We start from the raw sequence: 15,805 nt of genomic DNA on the forward strand, positions 1-15,805 counted from the left end.
TGTACTATTGTTTATCCTACTAAATTGCATGATCAACATAAACAGCCTAACCTTAAATGGTCTGCATTTTACAAACCAGTAAAACCGTTATTAATTTTGACTTTCTTTCGATAACTTGAATCCACAAACACAACTATACTCTACCATTGCAACTTGAACCATCACAACTTTACTAAACTTAACTCCACCAAAACGGCTATACTCTACCATATCACAAGTCTTTCTAATTCTACTCCACCACCACAACTCGACTCAACTCAACTCAACCAAAACAAATATAATTTACTAGCAAACTCAACCCATCTCCACTCTGCCATCAAAACTTGACTCAACTCACCTCCAGCAACACAGCTATACTCTACCATCACAACTTGACCCATCTCCACTCCAACTTCACAGCTTAACTCAGGTGGATTCACTCAATACAACCATACTATACCATAACAAAAAACTCCACCTTGACAACTAAGGGAGTTTTCAATAACTTATATGTATTAAATAAAGTTGTGATTCTTTTATTGTGTATGTTGAACAAGACGTTTTATGTTCTTAATTTAAAAATTACGTTTTTAAGCCACATCAATTACAGTGTATCAACTATACTCACCACAACACAAATGGTTATGTAAGTTTCGCCATTTAACTAGTAATAACTATGGGTATTTAGGGAAAAAGGGGAATTTGTAGTTAACATTTTTGTATTTGCCCCCTCCTACTAACTCTCCCTCCCTATACCAGTTTCTCAAGCTAATCCTGCCAATCTTGAAATAAATTCTCCAATGCATGTGCAGAAGCTTGGAGCAACAAAATGTTCCATATTTTTCATTTTTTTACCATCTGATATGGTTTTGGGAATAGTAATCCCTTTTTGTAAATAATTAATGCCATCTCAAGCAAAAAAAGTTTTCTTATTTCAATGCGTTTCATGTTAACTTACATTGAATTCACAACAGTAAAGTATTTCCCACCTGCTGAATGCTGATTTGTAAATTCAAAATTCAGGCACACCAGCCATCTGCAAAGCTTATAAAAAAACACTATTTTCAGCTTTTCCGTAGAAAACAATTACAGATAAAGAGATTCAAATACTCAGCTTTCTGTGCTGATCTCTCAGTTTCCACTCTTTAGAAAATACCACTTCGCACAAAAGCTGCCCTGCCCTGCCAATACTTTTGCCACTAACAAAAAGAGACTATTACAAACTGTACCAACATTGAAATGAATATTTTTACCGTGGTGATATATATGAATAACAGTTAGCTATTTGTATTAAAAGGCAAAGAAGCACAAATAACTAGTGTTGCAACTAATCTGATGTTTTGTGTTCTCTTTTTAGGGGTAATGCTTGAGTTGCAACTTGTTTAAAGAAAATAACCTTATGCAGAAGATATTTTTACTAAAATTCCCATATTGGAAGGTGGAGACAACAGTTTCTACAGAACACTACAACTGTAATAAAATGGAAATACTTGGCAATTGTACAATCCAATTTTCTCCTTCAAAGAAAGCAAAGGAAAGATTGATGAAAAAGAAGGTAAAGCCTGTGACCCTATTCTTTATGTCATTTAAACAGTACCCCATTCGATCTTTGACATATTATAACGTCTTCTCACAAAATCAAATTCACGCAATACAAATAAAAACCACTGAAGGTATTCTTCGGAATTTTCGAAGGAGGGCCCTATGTGAAACTGTTCCAAAAGTGAAATACAACTGCACTTTGCAGGAATGGGCTGCCAAAATTAATGCATACACAAGCTAATCGAAACTTGACAAGTACTGTTCAAAGTTTTTAAATTAATTTATAATTTTTGCCTTTAGAATAATTAGGATGGAGAGAGTGACAGGGGTGTACGAATAATATACCACCCCCATATTTGATACAACGACATGACTGAATTAAATATCTCAAAGCGTACAAGAAAGAAATGGCAAAATGTACTTTAAGTGCTAGCAGGAATAAGAAATGCTTTTGGGGGGGCTATTGTTTAGTTTGATGTAAAAAAAGGATCCATACATTTGGCTCTGGCCCTCATTAGTTGCCTGTAAAATAGTATCCTTATTCCGCGCGGTGCTCAATGAGCAAGTTTTTGGAATCCCCCTAAACACAATGATTCTAAGCAAGCTGCCTGTTGTTCATAAATTCTTTTCTAACAGGACTCACAACAATTCTATACAAATCAACAAAGAATCTGACAGTGAGTACATTAACAATTGCACATAACTGACCTATAAAGAAAGAAAACGGATTTGCGAAAACAACGTTGTACACGTACATGTAACAAGAAACGTGCCATATAAATAATATCTTAACTAATGTTTAACTTATGTATATTAGAGAATACTAATGTTTACAATTTTACTGAGCTCCTTATAAGTATTTTAAATATTATTTAACTCCACCTTACTAAACCAGGAACTATAGAAAGAAAGCGATTATAAATAGTTTAGTCCAAACTGGGAAAATGTCCGTAACTTGTTCTCCAAAATACTTCGCAGAAAACCTGTCGATTCGCCGCACTGTAAAGCTTTCAGGCAAAGGTTCAATGCCTCGTGATTATAATGTAAGGGTTCTCAAATTTTTTTGATGAAAAAATAAACATTGTGTTTAAACTTCACAGTTGGCGAAACATCTGCTAATGGTGTAGGGGAATCAATTTTAATGCAGCAGAACCTACATGCGGGCAAAACTACCGGATTCCGAAATGTTAACTGTGAGCTTCGTAATTCTCCACTGTATATTGTAGCAGTGGTATTTTGCGCTAACCTTTGCTACATCACTAACCTGCGGTTGAGTTGCTTTCGGTTTCAGCACGCACTTTTTGTAAAAAAGGCAAGTCCAGAAGTGCAGATTTCATTGAAGATACAATGCATACACATTCTGTCAATGAGTAATGTACAATTTTCCTTAATCATCTTGATATTATATTCAATGTTCCAGTTACTCCCAGATTTGCCTCTTCCTCCACTAGATGCATTTTCCGTTGTACAAATCTTCGGCTAGTAGGACAAAACGGAACCGCAATCACACAGAACGAATGTTTTTCTTTTTAACGTAGTGTAAGCCCTGCGGTACATTATTGCTGGACAATAACAGACTCCATCGGCAGCAAAAAGCGACACGGCAACATAAGAAAACCGAATTCCAGCCAACACCCACTGTGTAAGTGTACTTAGCACTAAGATAATTGCGGAGGAAAAAAGAAAAAAACTGTACCTTGAGTGCAATTGGTACTTTTTCTGCAACGACGAAGCAGAAATCTGTTTAAATTTCCTTAGTGGTGGAAAACAATGAACTGTCAATCAAAACAACAACAACAACAACAACAACAACAACAAGAGCCTTCCTTTTATGGGAAGAGATGATAGAAAGCATTGTTAATAGCGAACACCTATAATCTGATCTGCTGGCAGGAGAGTTCGATGAGTGAGGTAAGGGATGATTTCAATGAATTAGTTATTGCGAGAATACACACACACAGTTGTGTAATCGTGGGAACAGAACTGTTCAAAACATTTCCTATACGGTTGTCCAATGTTAGGATCGTAAAACTGTCCAAAAATTGAGAACATGTATACTTTAATCCAGTAAACACCTCAAGTGACCTACATGAAAGGTATACATGTCAGGTATACATGTAGAACCTACCATTGTTCTCGGAATTAACAGTGTGCAAACTAATTGATAGCTGACAACAGGATGTTATCGGGGCAGATGTTGCTTGGTGAACACCGACTGCGAGAAAAGAGCAACCCTCTCGCTCTCACACTACTTACTCTGCCCTGCTAAATAGCTCCTCTGTACCCTAACACGGTAGCAACGTGTAGTTAAAGTTTAGCAGTTTTTTCTTATCTGGTAAATTTCAAAATTACCCTACAGATAGATTCTACTGTTGCTGCTCGTATATGGCTCATACAATTGTTTAAAAGAAGAGATAGGAACACATTTAACTGATTCTTCATTTCCCGATGCCTCTTGATCTCTTCACAGGACAAAAACAGGTAATGAGCGAGCAGACACACTCAGATTATATGAGATTAAGGCTATCAACTCAAGGTTGTTGATTAGAAGTGAAAAAATTAACCAAGAGCAACATAGTGTAATAAAATTACACCATAGTTGTTTCCTTTAATTCACAAAGTATCCTGTGTGGTTTGAGACTCTGAGGCAAGGATGCTTTTCTTTAGATTTCAGTTTGAAGGGGCAGTTTTACAAAGGATGGTGTAGTTATTGACCAACAAAGTAACTAGGATTGCTCCTATGGTAAACTAGGTTTCAATTTTTTGTGTTATTATCATTATTCTTTTTCTCTTTTTGATTTTTGGAATGATACATTCTATGACGCATAGAATAATATTATTTACATACGGATATCGGATTTCGCTATAGCAGGACTTGTTATCGGTAGTTGTCGATAGGATCGGACCGATGTACGATTAACTACTTCTTCCGATGTATTTCAAATCAAATTAGACAGCATTTAAAAATTTGTAAATATTTTAACTCATCCCTGGCTGTCAAGGCCGATTATTAAACACGCTCTGATTTTGGCCCACGCAAGAGATTTACAAATCGCAAAAAATACTTTTTCGATAAAAGAAAACCGTAGCGGGTTGGTCTGGCTTGTAATTTTAAAGAAATCTGCAGGGCATTTGAAGTTTCCACGGTACCCTAATAAATTTAACAAATGATTTCCAAAAAGCGCGTGCAGTCGCTATGCAACAATGAACACGAAAACACGAAAAACCTAGCGCCAGGATACGAAAAATAATGAATCAAAGCTTGCAACATGGAAGCTTTTTTTATAAATACTGGTAAGACTTGTAAATGAAAAAAAAGAATTTCATTTAGCCATTTTCCCTGTCATTATAGAAAAAAAGCGGCAAACTGATTATACATGAAAAAATCCGTGATTCACGCCGTTTTAGCGTCTTTTTCGTTAAATATATTAAGGCTGAGGGGTCGAAAATTTTTGGCGACTAAAATAATTGTGCTGGCGACCAAACTTGAAAACTTAGGGGCAAGCTGGACCCAATTTTTTTTCTTGAAACTCGAGCCCTGTAGTCCAGCGAGGAGCTTCAATTTCTTGCGCAGAAATAATATTTACCAAATCAAATCAACGACAAATCTGCAGGGCAAAAAGATTTTAAAAATGAAAGGTATAACTGATGGCTACCTTTTTTCGTTCCTTGCGATGCGCCGTTCGCTTGTAATGTGTGCCTTTACAAGGGCCTTCCGTTGAAAAATTGTCGGAAAGAATTTTTCTTTAATGACCTCTTTCTTGTGTTTCCACCCACAAGCTCAAATTGGTATTCAGTTTTGAAACAGTCGTCTGTAAAATGCTCGTTGGACACGTACATATTTTCGAGTTTTTTTGCATGAATCTCTCATCCGATCCCGACGTAGCTGTTCGAACCACTTCTTTGGCAATTTTTGTTTCTTTGCAGGCAAATTAAGGAAAGTCACTCCTCTTTACCTATCCTTTTCGGTTCGGGTTTTACAGCCGGGGCCCGAACATTTTAGCTCACAGCTGAATAAACGAATTTAGAACAGAAAGGAAGAGCTTCAGCCTTTGAGCTTCGCGCCAACTCGGACGGAATGACGTCACGGATATGCGGCCTGGCCTGCAAGATCCTTTCAAAATGGCGGCTCCCGGCGTCGAACTTTTCACTTCTTTTTCATTGGGATCGCATCCACTTCAGAAGCTAAAACAACGGTGAGTAACTCAACTCAATGTGAACTTTTTATTGGTGATGGTAAAAAAATACACGGTCTTTGGGGTGACCTTCTCCTTCGTGACTCGGTCGCGAAACAAAATGGCGGTGTTTTAGAGCTATTTTCGAGATTTCGTCGGGGCACAGAAAATCGAGGATTTAACCGAATCCAAAAATGTTTTCGCAGAAGTATTTCAAATAACAAGTAGATTCGTTTTAACAACAACAACAACAACAAAAAAATGGGGGTTTGATGCACTTTATTTCCATTACCTTAGTCTATTTATTTCTTTTATTAATTATCAGAAGAAACTCCGGCTTGTGTTTTGTAACGATATTTTTAGCCAGAAAACGTTTTCAAATTTTAGCATAATTCATCCTGGCTGCAATCCCTCCAAATTTTCATAATCAGAATTGATTGTGACTCCAAGTTATCAACTCAAATCAGTAGATAAAATAGAACTATGGAAAACCATTATGCAAAAGAATGCTGTACTAGCTTTGCCCTTTTCCACTCCCAGGACGATAAAGCATCGGCTCTTTTGAGCAAAAATTCTAAATTATATCTCCATTATTTTCTCTTGCAATCACACTATATTTTAACACTTTTAGCCGGCGGCGCCTCTTTCATCATTTCACCCATTGAAAACTCACCTTTATGCAGCCGAAAGCTTGTGCTTGTATAATATTTTTAGCCGAGAACGTTTTAAAATTTTACTACACGTGATTTATACTCGCTGGGGTCTCTGGATATTTTCATAATCACACTTGTGACTCTAAATTATCAATTCTAATCAGTCTGTCTTTTTTTCCCTTTGCCTTCATTGTGCATATAATGTCAAGTTCTTTTGCAAGGGTTTCGACTGTTTCAAAATCCTCCCATTGTATTTTGCGTCCTTTTCTGATGTCCAACCCAACTTGTTTGTAATGACGATCTAGAACTTTTAAACAGTGGTCAGTTTTCTTGTTACCAGTGCACGGTGTTTTACCTGGAGTGATCCTTTGAAGATCGTGGTGAAAAAGAACAAAGTTATCGGCTAGTGAAACTGAATAATTGGAGCACATGGCCTATGGGTTTCCCGCTGCCTCGTGTGACAGACAGTAACTAATCACGATGTTTGGGGAAAGAGGCTCTTTCGGGCAAGGCACATGGAAAGCCGTTTGGGGCTGGGACAGAATATCCTCTGTGTCTTGTGGCGAAATTTTGTGGCCGATTGGGAGCCGTGTATTGTATGATTTCAGCTTACTGCATATCTTTAGGTTCCAGTCGTATCGATCTCTCTCGAAGAACCAAGCGTAACTAATCACTACACTGACAGGTGACATCAACCTAGCACCTTGGTATGTCTTCGAATTCTAAAAGGCTTCTTCGAAGTTACTTGCATTAAATCTCTTTAGAATGTACTCTCTACAGTGCGTAAAAGTGTCGCGGTAAATGTAGACAGGAAAATACGTCATAAAATCTGCGACCATCAGTAACCCAAGCGCGATTTCGGTAGCGTTCGCCCACTTTCGCACCCAGCCAATTTTCATAGAGCACTGAGAACCCAGGATGCGTATCCTTGAGCCGTTAAATATGGTTGCTTTTGTTACGGGTGCCAGAAATGCAACATCGGTATCCATCCATGCTATAATGTGGTCGTTTGTGTATAGATCAATAAAGAAACTGCTCCAGAGTTGGCGGTTGTAACCCGGGGATTTTCGAGCACCCTTGAACTTTAAAACACTTGCGTCTTTGGGTAACGACTCAAAGGCCACCTCAAGTTTGCGATCTGGAAAGTGTTGTTTGATTTGACTTGTGAGGTTTCTGGCAAAAATATGGTCCTGCTCCGATTCTTCGTCAAGAACTACGACTGTCTTCCCAAACGATGCAGGTCAGAAGAGAACAGCAGTCCTGAACAAGTCGCAGAAAAAAACGAGTCCTGTGTTCTTTCAGTTTGCCCGTCATCCTCACGAACAGCGAGATCGATGGAGTAGAATTTTCCATGGAAGTGCCATCACGATTTTGTCTTGCTTTGTCAGCGAGGTTGTATGACGGGGCTGCTACTTCGCTCTTGTTATTGATGTTGATACAGTTCCATAAAATAATGCCACTGAAGGTCATCAATAGGGCGACGAATTGAAACCTTCGCGTCAATGCAAAGCGATTCAAGGCCCAGAAAACCCTGCGTTTCATTGCAACCTTGTCTTTTTAATTAAGATTATGATGAAGCCCTGTGGAACATCTCGCGTCTGCCAGAAAGATGGAGACACTTATTTGCGTAAAAAAAATTTCTTTGTCCGCTTTTATAAATAATTAATAGCCGTCGTTAGATGGTGTCTACGCATGAAATTCAAATTCAAGCCTAACTTTTGAAGTCTGTTGTTTTTGACCATTTTGTAGGGAACAGATTTATCACGACTTAAGTAGATAAACATAAACAGTTAACTTTACAAGTGATTTATTTCCTAATACGTAGCAAACGAAGCGTGTATAAAAACAAACAGTATCCAACTAACACAGAGGGACCCAGTCTAAAATACGCCGGAGAAATTTGAAACCGCAGCTTTATTTGTATGGTCAGGCCTAAGGCTCACACCAGTCCGTCACGAAAACCTCCAAACGTTCCGATACTCATTTTTGTCGCTCTCGTACAGCATTTTTATACTGAAAATAACGCAGGTGAGAGCGATCAATTTGAATTCATTACTCCATGCAAGCCTTCCGATCGTCGAAAATTTTGCATGCATCTTTGAGCGTTTCTCGTGAAGAAGTGATGTGAAGGTGATGTCAAGCAACCTGATCGGCACCGCTGGAATGTGCTTAAATGTCCCCGCAGGGTGATGTAAAAGCGTATTTTAACATAGCCTTATCGAAGCGCGCTTCCTGACTGGCTAACGCGCTCGACCATTTGCCCGTGCCTTGCACGCTCACGTCAGTTTGTTTATTCGTACTTTGTCTCGGCAATTTTTTTCATCGATGTTGACACTATGTAAAACATAATTCCTATTTTTCTTCTAAATATGGAAAAATCTAATGATTCTTCCGGAGATGGGGAATATTATTTCCGTGAGCTAGCAAATTTCGAGCTTAATTTTTTTGCCGGGCGTCCCCCTTCTTAGAGATTTGCGAATTAAAGCGAGCAGGAGTTGAATCAGCTGGTTCAAGAAAGGCACTCGGCACTCGGAGACCGACCAAAAAAACACAACAAACTGGTAGTAATGCATTGCGGGAATTTTACAGAGAATTTTCTAGCGATATGACGACCTTTCATTGTAAAACTTTTCTGGCATTGAAAACCATTTAAATTTATGCTTTCCACGAACAAAACTTGAACATGAGAGCTGTAGCAAATCTCTGTTTGTGAAGTCTTACATACGAAATCCTGCTGTTCTTTTTTTTTTTTTTCTGAGCTTTAACAAAGGAAGTTTTATCAAATATTGTTAGCTTGTGATAAATTTTGCTTGCATCTTTGAGCGTTTCTGCTGAAGAAGTGATAAAAAGTTGATGTCAAGCAACCTGATCGGCACCGCTGGAATGTGCTTAACCGCAGGGTGATGTAAATGCATAGGACTGGATCGAATTCAAATGAAGTCCACGTGTTAGAAGTCATAGAATGGTATTCAGAAGAGAGGCAGATTTTATTTGGGAACGTGAATCTTGTTAGGTACCTCTAAGAAGTTAGTGTTACTTTGCTCTTGTTAATCGTATTGAGACATGTACATAAATTAATGGCACTCTCACGGAATTTTGGAATTTAAGGAAAAATCTTGTAAGCATCGAAGTCTATCTGAGGAATAAGGAGTATAGTGATACTCAATGTTTTGATGCGGAGACGCGGAAATTAATTAAAAGAACTAGAAATGATCAACATGTCAAGACAACATGCGATCGTCGCTAGCGCAGAGATTAAGAAGAAAACTTGAGAGCGCTCGAACTATAGATTAAATAAAAAAAGTCGGTTCATGACCCCAAATAATCGTTGTTCTTTCGTTGTTTTGTTCCCTGTACTGAAAAGATATTTGAAATGTGACGCGCATATGCAAACCCATAAAGATGAAGAAATTCATGAAAATTTACATTCTATAAAATCATTGTAAATATGTACGAGGTGATCATGAATTGAATGAATTATCCAGAACTTTTTTCTAAATTCTAGGACTACAGCGCATTGTAGATTTTGTCAAAACGTTTACTGTATGGAATACTGCCAAACCGCCATTAAGCGGCCACCCTCTGTTAAGCGGCCAGTTATCAAAGTCTTAGAATTGCTGTGAGTAAAATACTGTAAATAAAATCCCTATGAAACGGTCACTTCTATTAAGCGGTCGCGGCAACCTTTTGGCCGTCCTGCTGAGCGCTTTTTGATGTCCTCAGTGCAATTAATTATATAACCCGGGCATTAAGCAGACGCCCACAATTTAATACACGTAGCTTGGCTAAGTGCAAACCAATTCAAAATGGACTCAAATCAAGAGTCATGGAAGAATATAGGAGATTTAAAGAATTTCGAATAAAATCGTAATAACTGAACTCTGAATTCGAACTAAAACCGAAATTTAAGGTTTAAAAAAACAATAAAGATAGGGCAAACTGAGGCCTGGTAAATAGGAAACGCGCAAAATACTTGGTGTTGCCAAAAAAACTATTTTGTAAGAGATTGTTGATCACTCGATTACAAACGTTGATTGAGTGGATTTCCCGTTCACATGAGCTCCACCGTTTTATGACGCGTATTGTCTAGGTGGAATATTTGCAGATAATGTCAGCCTCCTTCGCAAGCCTTTCCACAGTTTCAAGGTCCCGCCATTTTATTTCACGCCCCTGATTAATTTCAGTTCCAACTTGGTTATAATGGCGCTCTAGATTCTTTAAGCAGTGGTTTCTCTTGCCTCTAGTACATGGTGTTTCATGGCCCGGTGTGAGTTTCATAAGATCGTGATTAAAAAGAACCAGGTTAGTGTCCGCTGAAAATGACCGAGTGGAGCAAATCGCCTGTTGTTTATCGGCTGCTCTTTGTGACAGACAGTAACTAACAAAAATGTTGGGAAGAAAAAATGTTGTGTTTATCCGAAAAGTATGATCAATATGTAAAGCTGTTTGAGGCTAAGAGAGAATATTTTCTGTGTGTTGTGGTTCAATTTTGTGACCGACTGGGAAACGTGTATTGTATAACGTCAGTTTACAGCATATCTTTAGATTCCAGTCATATCGATCTCTCTCGAAGAACCAAGCGTAACTTATCACAACGTTGACTGGAGATATTAGAAAGGCGCTATGGTAGGACTTCTTAAATGCTTCTTCAAAGTTACTTGTATTAAATCTCTTTAGAATGTACTCTCTGCAGTGCGTGAAAGTGTCGCGGTAAATATAGACAGGAAAATACGTCATGAAATCCGCCACCATCGGTAACCCAAGCGCCATTTTGGTAGTGTGCGCCCATGTTCTCACACGGGGGATCTTCATGGAGCACTGAGAACCCAGGATGCGTATCCTTGAGCCGTTAAATATGGTTGCTTTTGTTACTGGTGTAAGAAATGTGACATCGCTATCCATCCATGCTACAATAGGATCGTTTGTGTATAGATCAATAAAGAAACTGCTCCAAACTTGGCGATTGTAACCCGGAGATTTTATTGAAGCCGTAATATTCAAAATACTTGCGTCTCTGGGTAACGACTCGAAGGCCACCTCAAGTTTCCGATGTGGAAAGTGTTGACTGATTTGACTTGTTAAGTTATTGGCAAAAATATGATCCTGATCCGATTCTTCATCAAGAACTACCACTGTCTTTCCAAACGATGCAGGCCAGAAGAGAACAGCAGTCCTGAGAAGATCACAGTAAAGACGAGTCCTGTGTTGTTTTAGTTTGCCCGCCATCCTCACGAACAGCGTGATCGACGGGATGCTAAAGTTCCCCACGTAAGCGTGAATACGATTTTGATTTACTCTGGCAGCGGTGTCAAATGCTCATATTTCTTGCTCTCGCACAGCATTCTTATGCTAAAAATAACGCAGATGAGAGCGATTAATTTAAATCCATGCCTCCATTCAAAGTCTGCGACCTTCAGAAATATTGCTTGCATCTTTGAGCGCTTCTTGTGAGGAAGTGATCAGAAGGTGATGTCAAGCAACCTGATGGGCACCGCTGGAATGTGCTTGCAGTCATTCTATGTCACGTGTGAACAGTGTTTTGAACATGTGATGGAAATCAACCAATTCACGCGCGACGTTCAGATACGTGACGGAGATGACATTGGAAAGTCATAGATGTAAAATTTATGGCGTTTTGTGAAGATCCATGTGACACAAGAGACTCTGTTCTATCTGTTGTGCGACAAAATTGACCACCATGGACACCATATTTCTAGAGGTTCCAAGTTTGAAAGGAGAGCATTTGTGCCTTACAGAGGCTATGTAGTTTTATTCATTGGTCCATTTCTCTTATCTTCTCTGGTACCAGAAGTGCTAGCCGGAGAAATGCAGTCGAAGCTCCGGTTGCGACCACCTCTCGTAAGTGACCACCTCTCCTCAGCGACCAGTTTTCCAAAGTACCAAAAGTTTCCAAGTCAGATCACTATATTTGGAACCTCTTGTGAGCGAACACCTCTCGTAAGCGACCGCGACCACTTTTAGAGCTAAAAGTTTGAGATGTTCTTTTACTTTTAACCTCCCGTGAGGGACCATTGAACAGATTATAGACCGAAAAGTGGACACAATGTAAGATGTTTTTGCATCATTGCATTCCTGGGTAGTACAAGAGATGGAAATTTTCTCAGCGAAAAGTACCGGTTTTTTTTTCTTCTCGAAATTGACTTTTCACATAAATAAGACATTTAAAACATGGTTAATTCTCTGCAGTTACCATATGTTAATGAGGCAAAATTTTGACCGGCAAAATGGTCTGAGCTCTCGTAAGCGACCACCTAGGCTTGACATTTTGGGTGGTCGCTCACGGGAGGTTCGACTGTAGTCTTTTTTTTTTTGTAAAAAAAAATATATATATATTTGTTTTTGCAGCTTAGGCTGAATAGTCTTATTTTTCTGTCGATTTTAGGCAGCAAATAGCCTTGTTAATATTCTTAGATTATAGCTTATGGCATTTCCGATTTATTGATCTTGATGGTGCTAAAGTAATTTTGGAACAAATGTTGGAATGCAGGCAATAGATCCTGATATGACACATAGAACTTTTTTCAGAAATGTTATACGGCTAGTGCTTTTTTTGCTGTTTTTTTCCTAGTTTTGCTATTTAGAAAAAGGAAGAATTTCATATATCAAGTTTAGATAAAAACATATAATGTCTTGTATTTACAAATTTTCAACACACAAAATTATATTCTTTTTAAAATTTCAGCTTTGGGGTTTATTCTTAAAATATTCTTAAACTTTAACAAATTTCAGAATCGATATTCTTACAAAATATATTTTTATAGAATGAAAAAAGGAGTGCAGGCGAGCTTCTTCCTCGGGAGTATAATTTCTGTCGACGTGCGTTTACCGGGTGCAGAAAACAAGAGGAAGGCTTACTACTCAATGCCTGTATTCGTACAATGACAGCAAACGAAACCAATGTCGAACTGGATTCATGTGATGTGTTAAGTGATTATTTGAGGAGGCGAAAATCACACGCTCAAATGATCTTTCAAACTGCGCCTTTTGTTACATGAGCTGATCTAGAGATGCGTGGTTTATATTCCTGACCTAGGTAATTTACGGCCGCTGGTCGGAACATTTTGAAAACTCGAAAAGACCGTTCGAAAATTCCAAATCGCTACTCAAATTTTGCAGTTTCCTCTTTAAATTAGTAAAAACAAAAGGCAATGCTCAAATATGGAAAACAAGACTTGTCATGTTTATTGAACATTCGGATGACCGAAAGTGAAGAATGATCGTCGCAGTTAATTTTCCAATTTGAGCAACTGGAAAGAAGAAGCCTGAAAAAAATCAGGGCTTCAACGGGATTCGAACCCGTGACCTCCGCGATACCGGTGCGATGCTCTACCAACTGAGCTACGAAGCCACACATTGGGAGCGAGGTCTTTCACCCATAACCGCAGTTCATATATGAAATATTTCATATAAACTTTACATCATTTCACTCCTCACGGGAAGATATGAACTCAATTAATTGACCTCGCTCCCAATGTGTGGCTTCGTAGCTCAGTTGGTAGAGCATCGCACCGGTATCGCGGAGGTCACGGGTTCGAAACCCGTTGAAGCCCTGATTTTTTTCAGGCTTCTTCTTTCCAGTTGCTCAAATTGGAAAATTGACTGCGACGATCATTCTTCACTTTCACCTATAACCGCAGTTCATATATGAAATATTTCATATAAACTTTACATCATTCGGATGACCGTTGACGCGTGACGTAGTGTTACGAAAAATTGTTTAAGTCAAGTTCTAGAACAATCTAGAACCGGAAGTCATTCAGCCGTGACCAATTTGTATAAGAACATTCCAAAACATTCTGATCCTTATGTAATTACTCAGATTAGAAACTGTGTCAAACTACTTAATTTAGCTCCTAATAGAAGTTTCTAGAACTTTAAGCCTCATGTATATTAGAGCGAGAGTTTCTTCTGTAAAAGAGATTGGTTCAAATTTGGAGAAGCTTAGTGCTGTAAATTCGTTACCTTACGGAAATAAATTAATTTGTTGCTGTCACCAGCGATCCTGAGTTTTGTCTGGAAACAACCCTCCTCTACAATGATACTCGTAACACGTAGAATGACTGTAAATGCCCCCGCATGGTGATGTAAACGCGTAGGACTGGAACGAATTCACATCAGTCAATCAGTGAATCAATCAGTTTATTAATGCCTTGCGCGGGAAAAGGTTGTCCTCGGTATCCGAGCCAGGGGCTCATGTATAAAACGTATGACAAAAACAGAAAGAAAACGAGAGAAAAAAAAAAAATTAAATATCAGTCAGTATAATCCATGAAATATTTTTGCTCGCGACTGGTCTAAACGCGTCATGTGACTGAATACTCCCCAGCTAAAACTGATAAATCTCCGAATGTTATTATTTTTTTTCAAGCATCTGAGCGGGCCGGATTCCTAAATCCTCGAATTTGATTGGCTAATCATACGCACGTGACCGGTCCAGCTTTTTACGATACGGCCCACGGGCCGGATTTTTTCTTCGCTGCCTAAATTTCGCTCCTAAAAGTTGGCGGTAATCGTCAATCTTTTGCCTTCTTTACTCGTCCATCGGCGATTAGTCAACGCAAGTTTATCTCTGTTCACTTTAAAATGGCAAGGAAAGTCACTGTAAGTAAATTCAATTGAGTGTTTTGGAGTTGTGAGAGTTTGCTTGGTTGTTTGTAGCTTGGCGCTGTAATGGCGCGTAATCCTATGTTTCTCTCGTCGTAAAATTTGATTCAATTTCAGTCGAGTTTACCTCTCTGATTGTTGCTGTATTTAGGAGAGTTTCTGTGGAATACACTTAACGAATTTCCTCGCTTTCTTCTATTCAATTTACGGTAGAAAAGTGACGAAGTGATTTTAAAAGCAACGACTGACAGAAATTGTTTTTGTAGTAAAACTTCAAACTTCGCACGAAATTTCACACCGCAAAAACAACTTTGAGAACTTAACTGGTGAAATAAATGCAACTAACACAAAGTAGTTCGAAAAAATCTGTTTTTTAATACATCTTCTTTGTCTACTATCTGAGTTACTCGCTCGTTGCCAAGATCTTTTTTAAATCGTTAGCAGACGGCGCGCAAGCCGATTCAATGACAAGAGTTGCGTAAAAAAAACAATTTGTATCTGTAAGACCAATTTACTGCAGGAAAAAAAAAAAAACATAAATATGTTATTTGCCGGCTTACGGTCGGACCTCCCAGCCGGCAGATAAGATATATATATTCCCCAATTTTCAAAACCGCGCGAGTTGCGAAAAACATTTGAAGGATAATGAACGCAATAGCCTCCATGTGGCGTGTGGCGTGAGAATGTACTGGGATATTTGTCCTTGGACATTATTTGTTCCTCAAAGCTCACAGTTTTCCTCGAGCTACACTCTCGAAAAACTGTTCGCTCCTCGGCATAGATAATGTCCGCGGACAAATATCGGAGCATATTTCCGCGCCAAATGAAGGG

General features: G+C 38.7%; 1 protein-coding gene and 1 pseudogene across 1 annotated transcript; both read right to left on the minus strand.

Annotated features, from left to right (window-relative positions):
* Positions 1-4,403: 4,403 nt before the first annotated feature.
* On the minus strand, positions 4,404-8,577 carry LOC145495058 (uncharacterized; annotated as a pseudogene).
* A 1,876-nt stretch (positions 8,578-10,453) lies between these two features.
* On the minus strand, positions 10,454-11,781 carry LOC145494137 (uncharacterized). The gene is made up of 2 exons (XM_081473599.1): positions 11,741-11,781; positions 10,454-11,645 (listed from the first exon to the last, which is right to left on the minus strand). The coding sequence occupies exons 1-2, from the start codon at positions 11,779-11,781 to the stop codon at positions 10,802-10,804; spliced, it is 885 nt and encodes a 294-aa protein (XP_081329725.1). The 3' UTR covers positions 10,454-10,801.
* Between the last annotated feature and the right edge of the window lie 4,024 nt (positions 11,782-15,805).

This window comes from Orbicella franksi, chromosome 8 (assembly GCF_964199315.1).
Source record: "Orbicella franksi chromosome 8, jaOrbFran1.1, whole genome shotgun sequence".
Classification (NCBI taxonomy): domain Eukaryota; kingdom Metazoa; phylum Cnidaria; class Anthozoa; order Scleractinia; family Merulinidae; genus Orbicella; species Orbicella franksi.

Bases quoted from the DNA above. Each gene is read 5' to 3' on its own strand.
- LOC145494137 (XM_081473599.1), bottom strand. From the start codon at position 11,781: ATGCAAGCAATATTTCTGAAGGTCGCAGACTTTGAATGGAG. The intron at 11,646-11,740 runs GCATGGATTTAA...CACCGCTGCCAG, and splicing joins GTCGCAGACTTTGAATGGAG to AGTAAATCAAAATCGTATTC.